Source organism: Sorex araneus, chromosome X, assembly GCF_027595985.1.
Source record: "Sorex araneus isolate mSorAra2 chromosome X, mSorAra2.pri, whole genome shotgun sequence".
NCBI classification, from domain to species: domain Eukaryota; kingdom Metazoa; phylum Chordata; class Mammalia; order Eulipotyphla; family Soricidae; genus Sorex; species Sorex araneus.
In genome coordinates this window covers 265,008,567-265,031,897 of record NC_073313.1, presented here as the reverse complement: position 1 = coordinate 265,031,897, position 23,331 = coordinate 265,008,567, and the positions used below count along the sequence as shown (strand labels likewise).

At 65.9% G+C, this 23,331-nt stretch overlaps 1 protein-coding gene across 1 annotated transcript in view; it reads right to left on the bottom strand.

Annotated features, from left to right (window-relative positions):
• Positions 1 to 3,231: 3,231 nt before the first annotated feature.
• Positions 3,232 to 23,331, bottom strand: part of DIS3L2 (DIS3 like 3'-5' exoribonuclease 2) — a 270,536-nt gene continuing 250,436 nt past the window's right edge. The window contains exons 14-21 of the mRNA XM_055121806.1: positions 14,611 to 14,690; positions 6,327 to 6,510; positions 5,961 to 6,047; positions 5,597 to 5,744; positions 5,263 to 5,393; positions 5,084 to 5,188; positions 4,163 to 4,264; positions 3,232 to 3,685 (exon numbers count right to left, since the gene is read on the bottom strand). Coding sequence (XP_054977781.1) covers positions 3,512 to 3,685; positions 4,163 to 4,264; positions 5,084 to 5,188; positions 5,263 to 5,393; positions 5,597 to 5,744; positions 5,961 to 6,047; positions 6,327 to 6,510; positions 14,611 to 14,690 — 1,011 coding nt within the window. The 3' untranslated portion in view covers positions 3,232 to 3,511. The remainder of the gene's footprint in view (positions 3,686 to 4,162; positions 4,265 to 5,083; positions 5,189 to 5,262; positions 5,394 to 5,596; positions 5,745 to 5,960; positions 6,048 to 6,326; positions 6,511 to 14,610; positions 14,691 to 23,331) is intronic.

Here is a 23,331-nt window from a genome sequence, read left to right as displayed (position 1 = left end):
ACAGCCAATGAGAGCACTGTTGCACTGGTAGTCAATGAGAACTTTGCTTCACTGGTGACTCAATGGAATACAGCCAATGAGAACTGGTGACTGTGGAAGGCAGCCAATGGGAACCGTACTGAACTAGTGACTGTGAAAGGCAGCCAATGAGAACCGTGCTGAACTGGTGACTGTGGAAGGCAGCCAATGAGAACTGTGCTGCACTGGTGACTCAATGGAATACAGCCAATGAGAACTGGTGACTGTGGAAGGCAGCCAATGAGAACTTTTCTGCACTAGTGATGCGTGGATGGCAGCCAATGACTGTGCTGCCCTGGTGGCTCATGGAAGGCAGTCAATGAGAGCTCTACCCTTGGCTGATTTTATCATTATTTTTTTGGGTTTTGGGTCACACCCAGTGATGCACAGGGGTTACTCCTGGCTCATGCACTCGGGAATCACTCCTGGCGGTGCTCAAGGGACCATATGGGATGCTGGGAATCGAACCCGGGTCGGGCTGCGTTCAAGGCAAATGCCCTACCCGCTGTGCTATTGCTCCAGCCCCCAGGCTGATTTTATTTTTGTCACTCCCTGCTTTAGTTGGTTGCCGTCATTGTTAGTGCTGGAGAGCTGTGCACTTGGTTGAGGTGTGGGATCACACTTGGCAGTGCTGGGGATTGCGCGTGATATGAAGGTGGTGCACAGTCTAACCTGCTGGGTGCCCTGCTGGCACTGTTCCTGAACCACCTGGATGGTGCCACCTTACTGAGTAATCCTCTGGGGAGACACTGCTTCAGAGAAGGGGAAGGACAGTACCCAAAAGGACACTGTCACCCCCTCAATTGTCCTCCCATAGGCCCAAGCAGCTCAGGCTTGGCAGTGGGTCACCGGTTCTCCTTCTCAGAGACTTATGTTAATTGAGATACACCCACTACAGTGCTCCCGGGCACACCCAGTTCCACAGGGGCACCCCTGATTCTCCCTGCTTAGGTTTAGCTTCTCCTTTGTGCCTTACTTCTGCTCTGTTAATTGCACTGCTTTCTGTTCTATCCCTCTCCTACCACCCTTCACGGAGCTGTTTCTCTTTCCCTGTATCAGCCCTGTTGATTTCAATAAAGTCCTTGCTTCCCATCAGTCTGTGACCCATTCTTCCATTCATCGGCCAGGAGAAGGAATATTGGTCCTGAATGCAGCAGGGGACATGGTCATCCTGTGAGCGGTGACTTGAACTCTTGGTCTTATACCTGAAAGGGGGGCATCACTGTAGCCTCTGCCACATCTAGCTTGGAACCCAGGCTCTGAGTGCATGTGAGACAAGTACCGGACCTCTGAGGGTTGCAGTTTGTCTTGGGGACACACCTGGTGTACTCATGCTTATTCCTGTTCTGTACTCAGAGATCACTCCTAGCAGATGCAGCGGACCATATAGGGTTCTGGGATTGAACCCTGGTCAGCTGCTTGCCAGCCTGCTGTACTATCTGGTCCCTGAAGTTTGTTTATTATTATTATATATTTTTTGCTTTTTGGGTCACACCTGGCAATGCACAGGGGTTACTCCTGGCTCTGCACTCAGGAATCATTCCTGGCAGTGCTCAGGGGACCATATGGGATGCTGGGAATCGAACCCGAGTCGACCGCGTGCAAGGCAAACGCCCTCCCTGCCGTGCTATTGCTCCAGCCCCTGAAGTTTGTTTTTTAACCCTGTCTCCCTCCCTGAATTTTCCATTTGAGAGGCACCTCTGTCCCCTATTACTATGCATTAACCATGATGTCACACCATTTTTCAACATTAGACCTTTTTTCTTTGATTTTTGGGCCACACCCAGTGGTGCTCAGAGCACACTCTAACTGCTCCGGGACGACTCTCGGCAGCGCTGGGGCCCGTGTACTGTCTCCCCAGCAGCGTCTTCCAGCTTTAATCTCCATCGGTGCCCCCGACTGTCAGTGTAGAGAACCAGACGCACATCACCTTGCAAGACAACACTGTTTATTTGGGGGGCGGCCGGGCCTCCTGCTGAGCCCGGAGGGTGGGGGCAGCTGCTGGTTCTTCGGGCTGGACCCACGTTCCTGCTTTTCTGTAGCCCAGAGCCTGTCCAGACTCAGCAGAGGCCGACACCCACCTGCGGTCAGTTGGTGGCTCCCGGGGAGGCTCGATGGGCAGCAGGAATTGCCTAAGGTGGCCTCGACACCACAGAAAGGGCTCTGCACCGCCGCCACCATTTCTCCTCTCCCCTCCCTTGGACAAGCGTCCCGCCCTCCCGCCACCTGCTCTGCGCCCCAGCGGCTGTGGGGTGCCCGGCTTCCTGCCCCCCTCCCAGCTCTATCCGCTGTGCTCCCTTTCCCACCACGCTGCACCCGACTGTTCTGAGAGCCGTGGGCAGGCGCCTGCCCACTCCTCGGGGGGTGGGGCGGATTCTCATCGGCCCAGCCCTGCGGGTACTGTGCAGGGCACTCAGTCCTGCGGGGCTCACGGACCCCAGGGACCTTCCAGTCTCGGGCCACACCCTCCCTGAGCTCCTCAGTGGCTGGCCTCCGCCGTCGGTCAGTTCTGGGCCTTCCCACCAGGGCTCCCGAGCACATGTGTATGCGGGCACCCCACCAGAGGTGGCTGCCACTGTGCCCGCTGACCACTGCCCCTCCCCGGCCTCCACGTGGAACCCTGGGTCTACTATCACTCAGGGTCACTGGCGCTCTGACCTGATCCCAGTGACACCCCGAGGTCTCCCACTGGATCCCAATGATCCCTGAGTGCTCCCACTGGATTCCAGTGGCCCTGCCTGGAGCTCTCCTGTCGGACCCCAGTGAGCCTGGAGCTGGAGGGTGGGGACCTGGCTCTCCCCGCCTCCATCCTGCTGGCCAGGTCGGGGCAGGCTGGCTGGGAGAGGGAACTCCCCGGTGGTCCAACTCTGTCCCTGAACAGTGAGGCCAGCGGATGCCCTGGAGGCTACATCAAGGCCCAGGAGTCCCTTTATCTGCTGACCTCTGTGGCCTCACTGGCCCTGCTCCCAGCTGGGAGCGGGGCGTGGCCTCCTGGCGGGCAGGAAGCCAGTCCCTGCACACTAATTGCATTTCTAATCAGCCAGAACAGGCGCCGGCATCAACCTGCCCTGGGAACTCCACGAGTCGCCCGGAGCTGACAGAAAGGCCTGGAGGGCGAACAGCCCGGGAGGGCGGGTGGGGCCCGATCAGACCCTCACCTGGGTCCAAGGGGCACCCGGTGTCCAGCCTCCTGCCAGGCCCCACACACGGGAGCACGTTTCACACCTGATTTTATTCCTTGACACTGATTTGACGAGCGAACCCCGGATTCCTGGTCAGGGGGAGGCAGTGTGGGGCCTGGCGGGGGGGCAGCTGTGGTTCTGTTTGGGCTCACAAGGGCCAGCTCCCCACTCCAGTTCATTTTAAAAACTGAGCTGCAAAAAATAAAATAGAATGGAAAATAAAAACAAAACCCTGAGTGGTTAAAACCCAATTAAAACTCCCCTTTGGTGTCAAAAGGTCCCAATCCTCAAACAGGCAGCGGGCGAGGGACTCAGGCTTCCGGGTCCACGCCGGCAGGGTCGCTGTCAAGGTCACAGCTGCCTTGGTCCTGGTCGAGCGGCCTGGGGAGGCTCTCGGCGCCCGGGCGCTTGAGGGTGGCGCTGTACTTGAGGGCAGTGTCCTCAGCCCGCAGAACCACGTCCACCAGGCTGAAGATGGTGAGAACCTGCCAGCAGGGGGACACGTGTGGGCGTGGGCCTAGGGGAGGGGGAATGAATGTGGGTACTGGCTGGGGGAGGGGAGGCTGGCAGGGGGCAGGAAAGGGCACGGGCTGTGCCTGCCTAGGGCTACTCCAGCTCTGCCCCCGTCCGGCCAGTGGGTGCTCCCATTGCCAGGCCTCTCCGAGCCTCCGCTGCCCCCCTCCCGCACACCCACCCTGGGGTCTGAAGTCCAGGGGACCAGGTAAGGACTGGCAGCTGCTGTGGGCGGACTCAGAGCCACCCCCTATAGCCCTGGAGCCGGGGCGGCCGGGGCGTCTCCCGGAGCAGGTCCTCCCTTCGAGTCCTCCTTCTGAGGGGCAGGCAGTGCTCCCCACCGGAGGGAAGCAGCAGGAGCCCAAGGCCCAGAGCATGGGGTGTGGGTGAAGGGCCCCTCTTCAGGGGCCTGAGACAGGCTCACAGGAACATTCTGGAAGGGGCGCTACCTGCTGCAGCGGCGCCTGCTCAGTGTCCTCGGGCTCCCAGACCAGCGTGAGCTCCGGCTTCTTGCCCACCCGCTGGAAGCGGTGGGAACGCAGGGGCAGCGCCTGTGCAAAGACCCTCGTGTCCCCACGCTGTCTCTGAGCACCACAACAGGGGGTGGGGGGACACAGCGCCATGGCTGGGGGTGGGGTCAGGTGGCCTGGCAGGCCCCCAAGCAAGACCGGTTTCCTGCCCATTGGGGTGCGCCACTTCCAGAGGCTGGGCCACCCTCTGCTCCTTCTCCCACCTGCCACCTCCAGCCGGGAAACCCCACATCCTGGGCTGGGGAGAGATGGCGGCCACGGCTGGACCCCTATCCTGACACAGCGGTGTGGGTGGTCCCAGCAGGTGCGTGTAATGCTTGGGGGAGTCACTTGCACCCCACTGGGGACTGGGGGCGGTAGCCAGGCACTGGATCTCCAGAGAGGAGGGGGTACATGGAAGAGTTGGCAGAAGGCCTCTATCCCACAGCCCCGCCCCTGGCCCCAAACCACGCCCTCTATCCCACAGCCCTGCCCCTGGCCCCCAAACCACGCCCTCTATCTCACAGCCCCGTCCCTGGCCCCCAAACCACGCCCTCTATCCCACAGCCCTTCCCCTGGCCTGCAGCCCCGCCCCTGGCCCCAAACCACGCCCTCTATTCCACAGCCCCGCCCCTGGCCTGTACGCCCCACCCCCTGGCCCCCAAACCATGTCCTCTATCCCACAGCACTGCCCCTGGCCCCCAAATCATGCCCTCTATCCCACAGCCCCGCCCCTGGCCCCAAACCACGCCCTCTATCCCACAACCCCGCCCCTGGCCCCCACACCACGCCCTCTATCCCACAGCCCCGCCCCTGGCCCCCCACACCACGCCCTCTATCCCATGGCTGGACCCCACTCACATTGCAGTACACGCGCTTCTGCACGCCGTAGCGCAGCACCAGCACATCGAAGGCCTGGTTCAGCACGCCCAGCACCATGGCTTCGGACTCCAGAGGGCCGCTCTCCTGCAGGCAGCCGACAGCCGGGGCTCAGGCCCGCACAGACCCCGCCCGGGGGGCCCGAAGGGCGGGGGTCTCACCTTGACCAGGATGGCGAAGAAGAGGCTGGTGCTGAGCTCCTGCACGCGCTTGGACGCCATGCGGCGGTCGTTGCAGTGGTCCGCCCGCTTCTGCAGGTCGTCGGGCTCCAGGCTGGGCAGCTCCCGGTAGCCTGGGAAGTGGTGTGGTATGCGGCAGGGCAGGGGGCGGGCGGGCGGGCGGCGGGGCAGGGGCGGGGGCGGCCCCCTCGGGGCTCTGGGATCAGGGCCTTCGTCAAGCTTTCCTGGAACCCCACCGGGGCTCCCCCAGCTTCTGCTCAGGTGAGCCGGGTCTCCCGCGGTGCCTCGCCGCCCCGCGCCCCGCACCGGCCCTTACCCAGCGCGGCGGCCAGCAGGCGGTGCACCAGCACGTCGGCGAAGCGGCGGATGGGCGAGGTGAAGTGCGTGTAGAGCGGCACGTTGAGCGCGTAGTGCCGGAACTGCGCTGGGTCCCGCAGCGCCCCCGAGCAGAAGTACAGCGCCATCTGGGGGCGGGGGGCAGTCAGCGCGGCCGGGCGGGGGGACACTGGCAGAGGCCAGGGAAAGGCCGCCCCTGATCGGACGGGCCCAGCACCCCACTGCCCTCCTGCAGGGCGCAGCCCCGGCCCTCGCTGCCTGGGTGTTGGCTGGAGAGGGGGCGATCGCTGGGCACAGGCCCTCTCTCTGGGGTCCCTGCCCCCCCCCCCCAGGGCCCCGCTCACCTGCATGGGTCGGGAGCACATGTTGGTGAGCACCTCCTTCCGGGCCATTGAGTACTCGTCATCTCCGAACAGCTCGGTCAGAGTTTTCTAGAATAAATCCGGGAGCCAGGCAGGCCGTGAGGCCCTGGGGCTGCCGGGAACGACTGGCCCTCCGGGGAGGAGGGGCCGGCGGAGGGGGCAGCCGCCCTGCTCTGGGGCCTGCACCTCACTTTCTACCCGGGCCCTCTGCAGCAACCTCAGGCGGAGCGGGGGTGGGGGGCAGACAGGCTGGGGTCTCCCTCCCAGGTCGCAGCCCCGCCCTCACCCCTCCTCATCCCCCCGGGGTCCTGACTCATGAGAACTGGGGGTGTGACCCCCAGCACTCACGTGGAGGGCGCCGGCCGAGCTGAAGTCCACGGGCAGCCCCATCTGGCCGCAGAACTCGGCCAGGTCGCTGAGCATCTTGGTCTGTGGCGGCGGGTGGCGGCGCAGCAGCGCGCGCTCGGGGAAGGCGCGGTGGATCTTGTGGGCCACGGCCATGTTCGCCAGCAGCATGAACTCCTCCACCAGCCTGCGGGCGGTGCCAGCGGGCAGCTCTCACCGCGGGAAAGCGCTGCCCTGCCCGCCCACGCCACTACACGCAGTTCCCCCTCGGGGGCTGGCGGGGAGGGGCTCCGGGGACAGGCCACGGGCAGGCCATGGGCCGCTGCCTCCCGCGAGGAGACATAGGCGTGCTAGACATAGGCATGTCACACGTGCGTCACAGATACAGCACAGATGTGCCACATCCCAGAGGCGTCACGGACACGTCACCAGTGTGCCACAGGTACAATCACAGGTGTCGCTGGCACTGCACAGGTGCCTCACAGGCATGTCACACAGGTGGCACAGACACCTGGCATGTGTCACAGTCGTCCAGGAGTGCCACGGGTGTGTCACGGCAGAGTGTGTCACAACAGTCCCACCCTGGTGTGTTATAGGCACACTTAAGCATGTCACACACACGACAGGAGCGTCACAGCCCTGGCACAGACCCTTACCCAGTGGCTGTGCTTCTCTCCCCACCTTCTGGACCCAACAGCCGGGCTGGTGACCCCCTGCTCCCGGGGGGCGGAGGTCCGCGCTGCCCGCACTCCCCACTGGTTCAGACAACGGGGCGGGGAGACCAGCGGGGCTGTCCTTGCGCACGTGGCCAGCAGGGGGCAGCAGGGCCCCACGGCAGGGCTGGGGAGGCTGCAGGCCAGGGCCACCTACCGAGGGGAGCGGCTGGGCTGGGCACGGGGGCTCCAGCTGTCCCCCACCCTCTGCCACCTGCACCCCCACCCCTGCGGTCAGAGGAGCTAGCCGCCGGCTCCGGGGCAGTGCGAGGGCTTCCAGATTCTGCCCGGCAGCAATGCGCAGGGTGGGGACGACTGAGCTGGGGGGGGGGGGGTGCCTGGCCCCAGCAGGTGACCCTCAGTGTCCTCCTGGACACCCAACAGGGCCTGTGTGAGGGCAACATTGACCCATGACCCATGTCGGTCACCCGAGGCTGATGGGCAGAGCCGAGGGCAGTCGCCTGGGCGGGGCCCGTCTCCATGCCTCCCGCCGGGTCTCAGCCCCCCTGCATGTCAGTGTCACTCTCTCCCACTCAGCTGGGCGGCAGTGAACGGGGTGTGGCCCCTAGAGGGCCCCTCGCTGGCTCCCCTGCACCCCGCAGCACCTGGTGGGCAGAGAGTGAGCGTCCAGGGCATGGCCGAGGGGGGCAGGGATGCGGCTCAGTCCAGGGGCAGGGGAGGGGGGAGCGGAGAGGGGCCCCGTGCTGGGTCCAGGGAGTCCCTTGCGGTGGGGTTCTGGGGGTTCAGGGTTCCCTGGCAACGGGGGAGGGCGGGGGCAGGCCCAGGGGGGTCATAAGCGGTCCCTCCACTTGGCTCAACAGGTCCCCGGGTCACTTCCCCAGACGGGCCAGCAGGGGGCGCCCCACACCGTCCTTCCGCCGGCCCTGGGACGTGGCAGGGGCAGCTCCCAGGTGTAGGACGAGCCCAAGTTTGTCCAGGAGTCTCTGGGCCTCGGCCAAGGCCGGCACTGGGGGGCCCGAGCCCCACAGTCCCTGCACCCACCCTCCTCTCTCAGGGGGGCGCTGGGGCGGGGCTTGGCTGTACGCCCCCCGCCCAGGGTCTCCGCCTGCCCTCACGCCGCTCAGCCCTGCCAACCCTCGGAGCCCCATGCGGCAGCGGGCAGCAGTGCCGGCCGATGGCTGTGGCCTCCTCGTGCTGGAGCCCCCGCCTTGCCCGCCCAGGAAGCTGGCCCCTCTGCCCAGTCAGGGGAAAGAGGGTGGGACCGACCCATGTCCCCTGGCCCCTGGCCTCTGTCTCCAGGACCTCTGAGGGACGCCAGTGGCCAGCAGCCCCGGACTCTTGTTGCTGGTCCACCTGCAACCCCCAAGCAGAAAGGTCTAGAAACGGGCCCTTCCGGGGAGGAGAGGGCGTCTCGCCGGCTCGCACAGCCCGGGCAGGGCCTTCTGCCCCCAGTGTCCAGCGCGGGTGCTGGGCTGCAGCCGCGGGGGCGAGGCACCAGCTACTCGCCGCCGGGAGGGTTCCTGGGTTCCGGGGAGAGTGCTCACTCCCGAGAGGCCGGCTTCCGGCGGCCAGCTTCAGGAGAGGGGAGGGGCCAGCCTGTCCAGCAGCCCCAAACCTGAGTGCCGTGGGGGATGGGAAAGGCCCCGCCACGTGAAAGCTGGGGGGTCTCCGCTCTCGCCAAGCCCCGGGGGCCTGGGAACTGGAGGGCTGCAGGGGAGGGGAGCGGCGGGCCGGGGCCTCTCGCTGACCCGCTTCTCCTGGGCTCGCTGCACCCTGCTGGGCGCCTGGACAGGCCCCTGAAGCCGCAGGGAACGGACCAGACCGGCGTCACAGCCGCAGCCGGACGGGACAGGCACTGCGGGCGCGGACGGTGGGCACCCTCGGCCCCTCTCTAGGCCCAGCGGGTGGGCCACGGCCACTCACGTTTCCGCCGCCCGTTGGTCTGGCTCTCCTGGGCGAGGGGCCGGGAGGTGTGGCTGGAGCTAACTGGGCCTTGGATCGGTGCCGGCGCAGCCAGGAGGCCCCGTCACCCACCCACCCCGAGGCCTGTCCACCCCGGTCAGCCCCCACGGGGTCCCTCTGTGCTCCTGCCATGCCTGGACGGGGGCTGAGCGCGGGTCAGCCTGACACGGGGAAGGATGGATTTGGAAAGTGAATCAGACTTTGGGCTGAAGAGGGAAAGGTGTTCTGGAATGTTCTCTCTCTCTGCAGAGGCTGCGGGCTAGCACAGGACAGACGGACAGACAGACAGACATACACACTTTTCCTGGTCTGGCCAGGCCCTGTGCCGGGTGTGGGCACTGTCTGGGGGCCGTCACAGCCCCTGCACGGGGACGGGGCAGATGGCCAGACAGTGGTGGCGGCACGGCCAAGGTCACTTCCGGCCACTCTGAGAAGGGGGCCCCGGCCCGAAGCAGCCCACCTGTCCGCCTCCTCTGGGCCCCGGGACAGCCTGAGCTGCACAGGCTGCTGGGGTGACCAGCGCCCCCTTTCAGCTCCCTCGAGGTGCCCTGAGGGCCCAGGTGGGTGGCAGCACTCTCGGGCGTCCGGCTCCAGGGCCCTGACGCGCACAGTGGGTCCCACCTCAAGCGCCACAGCCCAGGAGATGGGCAGCAGAGGCGGGTTGTGCAGGGGCCACGAGGAGACACCAACAGGAGGAAGGAGCCTACGGCGGCGAGAGAACGTGTATGGGGGCCTGCCACTGTAGCCACACACACACACACACACACACACACACACACACACACACACACACACACATGGAGACATGCGGACACATGCATCCACACTCAGACACATGCACACAGAGATACACACATGCACACAGACACTAACACAGACAAACGCTCAGACGCACACAGATGCACGCTGGCAATCACACAGGCGTGCACACACACACACACACACACACACGGGCACACTCGCATTCCCCCCACACATGCACACTGACGCCCCCCACTTCTCACGGCCACCTGGCTCCCTCCCCGACAGGTGGCCACAGGGACAGTGGCCGGCGCCCTGCCCGGGGGAGGGGGACAGCCGGTCACAGGTGACCCGGGAAAGGCTCCCGCGTCAGAGCGGGGAGCAGCTGGGTGCAGTGGACCCTCCTGCGGGCGCCCCTGCCCGGGCCAGGGGAGCGGCTGGGGGTGAGTGCGCGCCTTTTCTCTGCTACCTCCGCCGGCGAAGGCCCTGCCTCGGGCCCTGTGCCCAGCGGCTCCGTGGCCCCAGGCCCGTGTCCCTCCAAGCCCCACCCGCAGCCCCGGCAGTGGGGTGTGTCTGCAGGTGCATTTCAAGTAGTCTCTGGGGCACACACCCTCGTGGCACCTGCACTGCAGGCGGCTGCAACCAGGAACTCGACCCTGCGGAAATGGCCAGGCTGTGAGGTGGCCCCAGCCTGGAGAAGGGGCCAGGGTCACACCTGCTGTGCTGTGGGCTGACTGTGGGCTGACTGTAAGCTGTGCTGTGGGCTGACTGTGGGCTGACTGTGGGCTGACTGTGGGCTGACTGTGGGCTGACAGTGGGCTGTGACTGTGGGCTGACAGTGGGCTGACTGTAGGCTGGCTGTGGGCTGAGTGTGGGCTGTGACTGTGGGCTGACTATGGGCTGGGACTGTGGGCTATGACTGTGGGCTGACTGTGGGCTGTGACTGTGGGCTGTGACTGTGGGCTGTGACTGTGGGCTGTGCTGTGGACTGACTGTGGGCTGTGACTGTAGGCTGACTGTGGGCTGACTGTGGGCTGTGACTGTAGGCTGACTGTGGGCTGTGACTGTGGGCTGACTGTGGGCTGTGACTGTGGGCTGACTGTAGGCTGACTGTGGGCTGTGACTGTGGGCTGTGACTGTGGGCTGTAACTGTGGGCTGACTGTGGGCTATGACTGTGGGCTGTAACTGTGGGCTGACTGTGGGCTGTGACTGTGGGCTGTGACTGTGGGCTGTGACTGTGGGCTGACTGTGGGCTGACTGTGGGCTGTGACTGTGGGCTGACTGTGGGCTGTGACTGTGGGCTGACTGTGGGCTGACTGTGTGCTGACTGTGGGCTGTGACTGTAGGCTGACTGTGGGCTGTGACTGTGGGCTGACTGTGGTCTGTGACTGTGGGCTGTGACTTTGGGCTGTGACTGTGGGCTGACTGTGGGTTGACTGTGGGCTGACTGTGGGCTGTGACTGTGGGCTGTGCATGTAAGAGACGGCTCTGGCTGTGGCCCTGCTGTGGGTCACGCCCACTCCGTCACCCCTGGCTGCTGTATCTCCCCCGACCCCCAGGCAGGAAGTTTGAGCACCTGGAGATGTGCAGTAGCGGGTGCCAGCGGCCATCCGGGACACGTCCCTTAGCAGCTGGGAGGACAGCTGGCACCCCAGCCCACGGCCCCCGTGGGGGCACGTGATGGGCACAGGCCTGTCTCCAGGCTGTTCTGACTGGCACTGCAGAAGAGATGCCCCGTGGGGACTGAGACCCCGCGCTCCTCTCCCTGGGGGCACGGACTCGGGGTCTCCTTAGCACCCGGCCTCTCCTTCGTCCTCTGCCCTTCGAGAAGCTTCGGGTTGCCAGAGTTCCTGGTATCCTCGACTTTCCCTTCTGTGGGCCGTGTTTGGGGCGGGGGTTAATTTGGGCTGCAGGAGGGAAGCAGGAAGATGAGGGACACGGCCCTCCCCAAAGGCTCCAGGGCCTCTGGCTGCCCCTCCGCCACACATGCCTCCACAGCCTGGCACAGGGCGGGGCAGGGCGGGGGCCGCAGGGCGCAGCCAGCAGGGGGCCCTGGGGCAGCAGAGTGGAGGGCGCGAGGCCAGAGAGGGGGTGTCTGGGACAGCGAGAGGAAACGTGCACAGCTGGCTGGACCCTGCTCCACCAGGAGAGCAAGTCACCCCGAGGGCCTCGAGTCACGGCCACGGCCACAGCCCACAGTTACGGCCACAGCCACAACCCAGCTACAGCCCATGGCTACAGCCACAGCCACAACCCAGCTACAGCCACAGCCCACGGCTACAGCCACAGCCCACAGCTACAGCCACAGCCCACGGCTACAGCCACAGCTACAGCTACAGCCACAGCCCACGGCTACAGCCACAGCTACAGCCACAGCCCAGCCACAGCCCATGGCTACAGCCACAGCCACAACCCAGCTACAGCCACAGCCCACAGCTACAACCACCTCCCACGGCTACAGCCACAGCTACAGCTACAGCCACAGCCCACGGCTACAGCCACAGCCCACGGCTACAGCCACAGCTACAGCCACAGCCCACGGCTACAGCCACAGCCCACGGCTACAGCCCACAAGTCACCCAGGACGTGCTGCTGGCGCCCCCTGCTGGTACCCCAGGATAGACACAAGGTTGGCCATGGAGCTTGTCCGTGACCCTGGAGCCCTGGGGTTTGCATCCGTGTCCCTGGGACCCGCACACGTATCCCTGGGGCTCACACACATGTCCCTGGGGCCCGCACATGTGTCCCTGGGGCTCACACATGTCCCTGGGGCTCGCACATGTGGCCCTGGGGCTCACATAGGTGGCCCTGGGGGTTGGACTTGGGGGCTCACGTCTACATGGCTGGTGCTGGCCCTCAGTCCCTTGCTCTAAAACACGACCCTGGACCCCACCCGCCGGGGGCCCACTGCAGGCCCACTGCGGGCTCTGCCGGGGAGACGGGATAGCGGGGAGGGTGCTTGCCTTGCATACGACTGAGCTGGGTTCGATCCCGGCATCCCATATGGTGCCCGAGCACCGCCAGGAGCAACCCCTGAGCATCGCCGAGTGTGACCCAACAATTGAAACTAAAACAAACACAATTCACAGCCTATGGCCACGCCTCCCCTGAGAGCGGGGACGGGGCCGCCCGTCCTGCGTGAGCAGGTGCACTGGGCGGGAAGGCGGGAGCGATCCCGGGGGCCTGTCCGCACACGCGCGAGGAGAGAGGCTCAGGAAGCAGCACGGGCGGGAGCGTCAGAGGTGGACCAGCCCAGGCGGCTCGGAAGGGAAGGGCAAGTTCCCCCGAGGGACAGAGGAAACACCACGGGTGAGACACGCACCGGGGAGCAGAGGGCCCGACAGTCCCGGGGCTGGAGCGGCAGTGCAGCGGGGAGGGTGCGGGCTGGCACGCGGCTGGCCCAGGTTCCATCCCAGCATCTCTGATGGTCCCCTGGGCACTGAAGAGCCAGAGTAACCCCCTGAGCACTGTCAGCTGTGGCCCAACGACCAGGAAAAATAAAACAACAAACCCAGTCTGACCGTGTCCCTTCATGCCCAAGTGAGTCACGGGCCAGTGCAGCCAGAGTCATTCCCAGCCTGGCTGCGTACACGCTGGCAGCGGCGCGGGGGGCCTGGCTGGCCACGCGCAGGGCCCCGCTGCAGTGCCGTCGGCGGGGTCACGGGTGGGGCCTACTGGCCCTGCAACGCACAAGACCTCCTGACGCCCCCCCAGACCTCTGCAGGCCTCACGGTGTCCACTGACCCGTTCTGACCCCAGCGCAGGCACGCTGCGGGGTCACAAAGCACAGTGCTCCTCGGGGCGCCTTCTGGGGGCCAGAGCGGCCAGGAAATACGGCCACGGAACCATCCGGAGGCCCAGAGTGGTCAGGAAATGCAGCCACGGAGCACAAGGGCCCAGGGCCGCCCCCAAGAGAAGCAGAGAGTGTGGCCAGGCCCTGCTCGGATGGGGTGAAGCTGACCAGATCTGCACCCCACCGCCCTCTCTCCCTCCTCCAGTTGAGCCTGGAGTGGCCAGGGGCACACGAGGCCATTTCTCCCGAGGCTCTGGCCCAGCTCCACAGAGCAGAGGGCGCGGGAGTGGGGGAGGGCGGGAATGGGATGGGGGGGGGCGAGGGAGGGCCTCAGGGTCTGTCTCTGGCGCCCTGAGGCCTGTGTGTCCTTCTCCACCCCCGCCGCCTTGCTCGACTGTCCCCTGCTCACGGCTCTGCCCCCCACGCCCCAGCTTGGAAGCAGGCATGGTGGTGCCAGCCCATAGCAGAACTGCAGCCGCGGGCACCTGGCCGACCTCTGTGCGTCCTGCGGGGGGGTGGGTGTCAGGGGCCCCCAGAGCCAGGGGAGGCAGACGCCTGGCTCACGATGGGGGGATGTGAACATCTCGGACACCTGGCCAGCGAGGGCGGGCGTGACGGCCCCCAGGCATGAAGCAAGGGGACCCTGGCCTGGACACACAGGCCGCGCGTGCCCGTGGGCCGCCCTCAGCCTTAGACGGGAGCGAAGGGCTTGGGGGTCTGTGCCCAGCGCAGGAGGGGCCCGGGGAAGCCACGCCCCTCCTCCAGGCCCCGCCTTCCCCAGCGTCATGGGCCACACTGAGCACGCATGCGCGGACCGCAGCCGGGGCGAGGAGGGTGCCAGGACGGGGTGACAGAGAAGAGAAGCGACCCCCCGGCCACTGGCTCTGCCGAGAAGCCCCTCAACTCACAGGCAGACCCGGCTGGGGCAGGGTCAGATAGCAGTGCCAGGGCTGGGGGGCAGGGACCCGGAAGGGCAGAGCTGACTGCCCCCCCTACCAGGACTTGGAGATCCCGAGACTGGACGAAAGAACTTCCGGGGCGGTGGCCCTGGGGGCAGTGGGCACACGCTGATGCCCCCTCCCCCGGACGCTTCCGCGGCCAGGCCCCGGCGCTTACTTGTTGCTGTCACGGTACTCGTAGATGTGGCACCCCTGTGGCAGTCCAGTCTCATGGTCCAGTGTGAAAGCGAGTTTGACCTGAAGAGGAGAAAGGAGGCCGGTTAGGGGTTATGTCAGGCGCCGGGTCGATGCTGGGGGCAGAGAGGGGAACCCCCAGCCAAGCGCCGCGCTGGGGTAAGGCTCCCCGCCTGTCTGCGGGAGACGGTGACCTGACCTGGAGAAGAATCAGGGGAGGGGGAGGCAAGTGCTGTGGGCAGGGCCTGTGCCAAGGCCCCGAGGCAGGCCTCAGGGATGCAGGCTGGCTTGGCTCGGTGCTCATGGGCCCAGGAGATGTGACAGACAAACTGCGGGGGAGGAAGCCAGCGGGGAACGTCTAGGGCCTTCTGGACAGGCTTGGAGTTTCTGCCTTACGGGTTGGAGGGACGGCGAAGGGGTCACGGTGCTTCCCTTGGCCTGGCGTGGGGCCGACCCTGGTGAAGGTGCAGCCCCGCATGACCCTCCCGGGTACTGTCATGAGTGGCTGCTGAGCCCGGGACTAGGGTTAAGTCCTGAGCACCACCGAGTGTAGCCCCCTCCCCAGTGGGCGCCTGCCTTTATCTGCACAGCCAAGGTGGGGCCCCGGCGGGTCCTAAGGGTGAGACCAGCGTGGCAGAAGACAAGAGGGAACAAGTAGACGCGGAGCCTGGCAGGGGACACCTGGGTGGCGGGGGTCCGAGAGAGGGGACCAGCGACGGGCCATTGAGGGTTGAATTTGCTGATGGGCAGCTGCGGGGATGACCCCATGCCCCGAGCCCAGCTGGGCGTGACGCAGGGACGGACTGGGGTGGGGGCAGCAAGAGCTTCACCCGGGCCCTCGTTGCTGTTTTGGTTTGGGGGCCACATCTGGCAATGCTCAAGGCTTACTCCGATCTCCGTGCTCAGGGATCATTCCTGACAGGCTCGAGGGACCCCAGGGGGTGCCGGGATCAGGCTCAAGAGCCCTCCCACTGTACTCTCTCTCCGTCATAAACGTGTCTACCTGGGGACACGCCCGTCCTTCCCGACAAGGGTTCTGCACAGAGTCCGCCTTTCTTCCTGCTTTCTGGATGGTGGGCGGGTGTCTCAGGCAGGCACTGAGCGTGCATGGTGTGCGTGTGCGTGCGTACGTGTGTGCGTGTGTCTGGGGGGCAGAGCTCAGGGATGTTCTGGGTCCTGCTGGAGCCCCTGGGTGCCGGCAGCTTTACCACTGCCAAGTACGGAGCCCATAGCAACACTGACACACTCACGGGGTTTCCAGTCCCCAGGGAAACTGGAATGAAGATGAGCCCAACCCCGTACACTGTTTGGACCTTGTCTTTTAGCTGCAAGGCCGTGAGCCCTGCTCCCGGGGGCCGCCGTTGCGTGCTGGGTGGTCTGTCTCTGCCCTGGGAGAAAGGCTGGCGCCTGTCTGCCCGAGGGGAGAGAGAGGAGCCAGGAAGCTGCGCTCCAAGGTGGGAACCCGACCAGCGGACCCCGAGAGCAGCTCTCCACCATCGGTCTGTTTCTAAGACCTCCCCACCGATAACCTGGGAGAGCCTCGAGCTTCATAAGACAAAGTTACAAAGTTACAAAGTTACAAAGATGTGATTTAGAAAGACTCTCGGAGGCGGGAGAGACAGTACAGCAGGCAGGCGCTCGCCAGGCACACGGCCGATCCCAGTTCAATGCCGGGGACCCCCCATGGTCCCTGAGCTCTGCCAGGAGGGATTCCTGCATGGAGAGCCAGGAGGGACCGCTGAGCAAACCAAAACAAATCCCCCCAAACTAAAAAAGAAACATTTCTGTACATGAAGAAGGAAAGTTTTTTTTTTTTTTTTGGTGCAAAATACAATTCAACCCAGAATTTGATTTTTTTTTTTTTAAATTGGAGTGTTTGGATAGACGCCACTGTGTTCAGGAGAAGGGCGTGTTCAGGAAGGGTTGTCACAAACTCTGGGCAAGAGCTGGCTTTGAAGAAAAAGGTGCTGGTCACTAGCACGGAGAAGACATGGGGGGAGGAGGGGAGGCCAGCCGGAGCCGCTGTCCGCACACCCCCCACACAGCAGTCACCCTCAGCAGCGGGGCCAGGGGCAGTTCCCGAGGGGACGGACGCAGGGCAAGGCTCCTCGGCCCACACCAGCAGGCGAACTTCAACAACGCCTGGGCCCGGCTGCCTTCCCCACGCTGCGGGCGGGGCGGGCGGGGGCCACAGACACCCGCTGCGACTCTTGCCTCTGGCCCGAGGGGGGCTGTGGTCTCTCCGGGGATGGGGGCGGGGTCTGGTTTGGGGGCTCTGGCTTCTGGCTGCCCCTGGCGGCAGGGACGGTTCTGAGGCCTCCCGGTGGTACAGCCACTGGGACGGGGGGGGGTGGCAAACGCAGACAGGCTGGGCCAGAGCAAGGGGGCTTCCGGGAAGCAGACGCATCGGCCGCCGGGGGGGCCCCGGGCTCTGTGTCACGGGGACTGAGGGGACGATGGGAGCAGGAACAGAGAGAGAAGACAAGGAAGGCACCGGGCCTGTTGGTGGCCTGAGGCACACCCAGCACACGCCACAGCCCCCCCAACAGGACGCCGGGCTGGGGCTGCAGACGGGGGTCACCCAGCCCCTCCAGCACCTGGGAGGGGCGGCAGGGCGCGTGGCGTGAGGCGTGCTGGGAGACGAGAGGAGTCAGGTGTGGCTGCGGGCGGAGGGCGGGTGCCATCTGCAGGAGAGGAGCCCGGCAGATGGGCCTGAGGGCGGGGGCAGAGAGCGGAAATGATGGTGGTTTGGAATGTTCCAGTCTGGGCTTTACTCTTTCCTGAGATGAGGAGGTCGAATGATTTGCGGGGAGCGCAAGGCTGTGGGGGGGAGAGCGGTGGGGGCTGACAAGGCGCCTCTGGAGGAGGGGAGACAGTGCCAGGGAAGAGCACGGGGCGGCCATCTGCCCAGTTGTTGGCTTTTTCTAGCCGCCCAGACCCTGGCACGGGCCACGGCAGGTTGGCCAGAGCCTGCCGCTTGCCAGGAGGCTGGAGGGGCCGGGGAGGGAAGCGAGGCGCCACGGGAGGAGAGGGAAAGGGAAGGGCCAGCGGGAGCGCGGGGGTGGCCGGGGTCCTCGTGGAGGGGATCGGGCTGGGAATGGCAGTGGACCCCGGTCACTCCTCCCGCAGCCCCGCAGGGTCGGCTCCTGTGCCAAGTGGGTGAGGGAGGGGGCTCGGTGAGGGCTGGCGGGGCCCCGGGGCTGTGCCCACACAGGGAGAGGAGGCCACCCCGGCCTGCTCAGGGACAGTCAGGGGATCTGGCAGTCACGGCAGGTGACAGAGGCAGGGGACTCTGGCAGAGGCCAGACGCACCCCCAAGGACACGCCACATTCCAGTCAATCGCCAAGGGTGTCCCTACAGGGGGTGGAGTCGGGGTGTGGAGGCACGTAAGTGTTTGGGTGTGTGGATGTGGGGTGTGTAGGCGTACAGATGTGGGTGTGTGCAAGTGTCAGGTGTGGGGTGTGCAGGGAGAGTGGTGTAAGGTATGGGACTAAGTGTGGGGTTTGCAGATATGGGGTGTGCAGGTGTGGGGGTATATGGGTGTGCGGGTAAGTGTGGGATGTGTAGGTATGCAGGTATAGGTGTGCAGGTGTGGGGTGTGGTGTGTGCAGGTGTGGGGTGTGCAGTTATGTAGGTGTGCAGGTGTGGGGTGTGTAGGTGTGCAGGTGTGCGGTGTGCAGGTATGGAGGTGTGGGGTGTGCAGGTGGGGTGTGTAGTGTGCAGGAGTGGGGTGTGCAGTGTACAGGAGTGGGGTGTGCAGGTGTGCGAGTGTGTAGGTGTGCAGTATGGGGGTGCGTAGGTGTGCAGCATGGGGGTGTGCAGGTGTGGGTGTGGAGCTGTCGGGGTGCAGTGTGCCCGTGCTGCTGACAGACGGAGAGGTACAGAGCAGGAGACGGGCAAGTCCCAGGCCTGGCGGCTCCGGCTCCCTCAGGTTCTCCAGGGAGGCCCGTGGGTCCCTCTGACCCGGCGCCCAGGTGGGTGAGCTGGTGGCGTGGGGAAAGCAGGCGTCCCTCTGGGCCTCGGGGGACAGTGGAGGCAGGAGGTGAGCAGGCAGGGACGGAGCCGACGTGGCTCCTGGAGTCCGGAGTGACCCCAGAGACCGGGCAGGGGAGGCCCAGGGACAGGGCAGGCAGCTCCCCCCTCCACCCCCATGCCCTGGTGGCCTGCCCAGGCCCCTCTGCCGGGCACCCCCCCACCCTCCCACTCTGGCACTGGGACCTTCCAGCTCCGGGTGCCGAGGTTCCCTGCAGCCTGGCCTGGGCCCAGAGTGGGCCTTTGGGTGCGGCCTGCCCGCGCCCTGGGAGCGCGGGGGTCTCGGGAGGTCCCACTCCCCCATGGCCTGCCGGAGCGTGAGGGAGAGGCGGCGGCGAGGTGGGGCGCGCTGGGCCGGGACTGCTCGCCCTCCAACCCGCAGGCTCGCTCCAATCTGCTAGCGATTAGGGCCCAGGGTCAAACGCAGGGCGAGTGGCAGCCCGGGCTGGGGCGGCCCCTCCGAGGCGGGCACCTCCCGGGGCCACGAGCCGTCGGGTGCGGGCGGGGCGGGCCGGGCCGGGCTACCTGCGCTGGCTCCGCGGGCCCAGGGCTGCCCCCCGAGGCCGGCCCCGGCTCGGGGGGCCGCTTTGGTGTTTCTCCTCTCGTCTCCCGTGTTTGCTTTGGATTCCCCGAGCGTTCTTTCTTTCTTTCTTTCCATCTCCCTCTTTGCTTTCTTTTATAAGACAAAGATGCCGTGGACTTGGCGGCCGCTGGGTTCACAACGATTCGATGGCAACGGATTAAGTTTCTCCCCGCTAAGTCCACTGAAGTCCTCTTGGACGGGGAGCGAGCTTTTGAAGGGAGAACTTGCGCATTCAGCAGGATTTGCCTCCCCACCCCGAGCTCTGCTCCTGACCTGGAAAAACTCAGGAGTGAGAAAGCGCGAGAGGGCCCCGCCGCTGGCCCCACCAACCACAAACGGGAGCCGCGGCCAGTAACGAACTTGCCGCGTCCTGGCACCCGGCGCCTCTCAAGAAAAATACAGCCATCTGCTGGCACCCCCGCGCGGCCCGGAGTCCCCGCTGGACGGCCGAGGGCTGGCGGCCGCCCGTCAGAGGCCCACAGCTGGGTTTTCGCTTAAGTCCACTGGTCCTGATTCCACCGCACCTTGTTCCAGAGGCGGCTTCCACCCTCGCTACGGTCAGACGCGGCAGGACGTGCGGCCTCCACACTGGACAGAAGGCGTCTGTCCCCGGGGCCCCGGGGCAGCCCCTGAGGCCGGGCTGCAGAGGGCTCGGTGCTGCCGGGCCAGCCCCCCGCATGGGGACGGGGACTGGAGGCTGGGGGCTGTTTGCCCAGTCAGCCAGTGTCCTGATTTGGTCCCACTGCTACTCCCACTCTCACCCAGTGCCCCACGCGTCTCCTGGCCGGGGTCTGAGCCAGCACACACCTGGGGGCTGCCGGCTGCAGACCCTGGGGGCAGTCAGGAAGGGGGGTGGCTCCACAGTGACGCCCATCAAGGTCACGGGAGACCCTGTGGGCAGAACCATCCTCAGGGTCCTGCTCGCCCCCCCTGCCCCGGCCCGGCTGGGCGCTGCACCTGCTGCCCATGGCATGGGGGCGGCCAGCAGGCTTGGTAACGTGTCACGGGGACACGGTGACAGTGGCTCACTCACATGCCCCGGGCGGGGCCGGGGCCTCCTTCCTGGGGGCTTTGGCGGCTCCCAGGGGTGGGGCCGTCGCCCCCACGAGAGCAAGCCTGTGACCTGGAGCCAAGGGGACCCCGCAGGGCCCCTCCAAACCTGTCCCTCCTCAGGAGGCACCTGGAGGCCGCGTGCCCAGACGCCCCTTCCTCAGAGGGGCCGACACAGGGGTCCTAGAGGCCATGCCATGTTGGTGGGCCGTTCTAGAGACCCGGGACTGCGAACCGCATGGGGACGGCACTAGGGAGGTTGTGCTGGGCAGCCCTGGCTGGTTCCAGACAGCTCTGGCTCACCAAGGCCCGACATGAGCTCGAACCCAGGTCAGTGACGCTGGGATGTGGGCTGTCAGTCAGAAACTCATGGATCTAGGTGGGGTGAAGCGCTGGCCCCTCATAAAGGCCCCCCACTCTCACACAAGCCCCTCACATAGGCCCCCCCTCACACAGCGTTCCCCAGGCTCCGCCCTTACAAGCCCCGCCCACAAACCCCGCCCTTGCAAGGCCACGCCCATAGAGCCCCACGCCCACAGAGGCCCCACCCACAAGCCCCGCCCCTTTCAAGGTCACACCCACAAAGACCCCGCCCTCGCAAGGCCCCGTCCCCACACTGGCCACCCTTACCAGCTCGTGTGTGGAGAAGGTGCTAGAAGCCCCTGGGGACCTTGCCGCATGCTCAGGACCACAGAGGGGGCGGGGCACCGCAGTCACGCGTGGGCGAGCACCCAAGCACCCCCACAGCGCTCTGTCCTCCTACAAGTGTCGAGGCAGGCTTGGGCCCTTGGCGCAGAGCAGGCTGCTAGGGGCCCCGTGGGGGCCGCCAGCCACGGGGACCCCAGTCGGCTCGCCCCTTTTTGTGCCCGCGGGGACAGGGAAGTCGGAGGCGCTGGGTCGGGGCTGCGGGGTCACTCCACAGAGGCCAGCGCCGCTCGCGGGCTGCAGGGTGGGGGCGAGGGTCACCTGCCCACGAGGTCCCCTCTGCTCCGAACTGGGTGCCCCACTTGGCAGACGCAAAGGCTCCTTGTCTGCCGTGAGAGCACTTGACTGGGAGCCGCGAGGGGCCGGCATGGATGCTGGCGGGGCCGTGGTGTGGCTGCTGATGGCTCACAGTCTTCAGGGCCCTTGACGGGGACTGAAAGCGCCATTGTCCACGCCCCGCAGGGCACCAGCAGGGGTGGGGGGCAGGCAGCGCCCCCCGATGGGTCGCCGGTGTCCCCCCAGCCCCGTGGACTTTTCAACTCCCGCCGGCCGTATTCACGCCGGCTTTCCCGGCTTTGAAGGGAAGAATGCGGCCTCATCCATCACTGCCACCCGGTTTCCAAGGAGCAGGGACACTCGGCCCCTCTCCCGCCAGGCGACAGGCGCGCGGCGGGGGCAGGGCCGGTAGGGGAGGGGAGGGGGAACTCTGGGGGGGTCACGCGCCGCTCCCCAGTGCCTCTGTGCAAGGCCCAGAAGCAGGGGCGCCTACCCTTGGGGAGACCCTCGGTAGGGACCCTCCCCCAGGGGACACCCCCGCCCTCCTTACCTTACGGCTTTGGAGAGGAGTGTAGGGGGCTCTGCTACCCGGCACCCCCGTCTAGGCCTCTCTGCCGACCGCTCCCCTCTCTGCCGACCCTTCCCCTCTCTGCCACCCCTCATCTCTAACTGGACCCAGAGTGTCTCAGGATCTGGCAGGCGGGGTACTGGGCCCTGCTGCCCGCACTCACCCAACCTCACCTTTGCCCTCCCGACCCCCCGAATCCTGCATCTCTCAGTCAAGCCGTCTTCCCGGACTGACCCGCAGTGACCCTGGAGGGGTGTTTCTCATGGTCCGAGCTCCAGCTGCCACCGAAGCCCCACCTCACGGTGGCAGCAAACCGCAGCCACATACCCTCCAGGCGGGCTCAGTGCGCCCCGGCTGGGTGGGCGAGCCCCTATTCCAAGGGCCTCCGTAACCCTCGGGCCACGCGGGGGTCACTCCTGGGGGCTGGGGCTGGCGCCTGCCCACCATGCTGGCCTTCTGGCCCTGCCCGGCAGGCCCCGGGCACCAACGCCGAGCCCAGGCGTGCTTGCTAACGGGCTGCTTTCCAAAGTAAAGCCCTGGACTTTGGGAATGAACATTTCAAAGGGAAGGGAACCTAGCTGTGGCCCCGGAAGGCTCTGGAAGGGAGCCCAGGAGACCGTGTTTGTGGCCTCGGTTGGGGTCACACATCTCTCAGGACGCCCCGACCACGATTCCTGGGGGAAAGAGCCGCAGACGAGGCTTCATCCCGCCGACAGTCTGCTCCGCTGTGTGCGAGGACACAGAGGTCGGGGGTCACAGGCTGGCGGGGGGCTTTCTGGGCAGTGTGCAGAGAATGCTCCGGGCCGGGAGTCAGAAAGCACCGAACAACCCAATTCAAAACCCACGGGCTGGGCTGCAGCCGTGTGAAGGAGGGAGGGCGCTTGCCTTGCAGGTGGCAGACACGGGTTCGACCCTCAGCCTCCCAAATGGTACCGAGCAGTCCCAGGAGTGCCCTGAGCATCACCGCGTCTGGCCTGACAGCCCCTCCCCCACCGTGTGCCCTGCACGAGGCCCCGGGCTCAGCTGGCTGTGGCCCTAAAACAAAACCCGTGCCAGGGAGAGAGAGACACTCCTGCAGTGACGCTGGCAGGACAGGGCGCGGGTACGAGAGACTCATCCTCACCCTCAGAGGGCATCTATGGGCACGCTCGGCGTCCCTCACCCCGACAAGACCCAGTAAGTGTCTGAGAGCCGGTGAGGAGATGAGACGCCCCAGACGCTGGCGCCCAGGGATGCGGGGCTGCTGGTGTGAGCTGGTTCCCGCTCGCCGTCCCCTCTCCGGGGGTCCACCCCGGCGAGGCAGAAGCCCACCAGCCCCACGAAGGCCCATTGGCAAAGGCCTGCAGCCCCATCAGTCGCCCCAGAGGGAATGTGACCCCGGTGCCCTTGCGGCCATGAGGACGGGCCCACCAGACCCGTAGGAGGCCGGGGGTGCCGTCCCCTGTTGGGAATGTCCTGGAAAAGGCACCAGAGGGACAGGAGCAGAGTC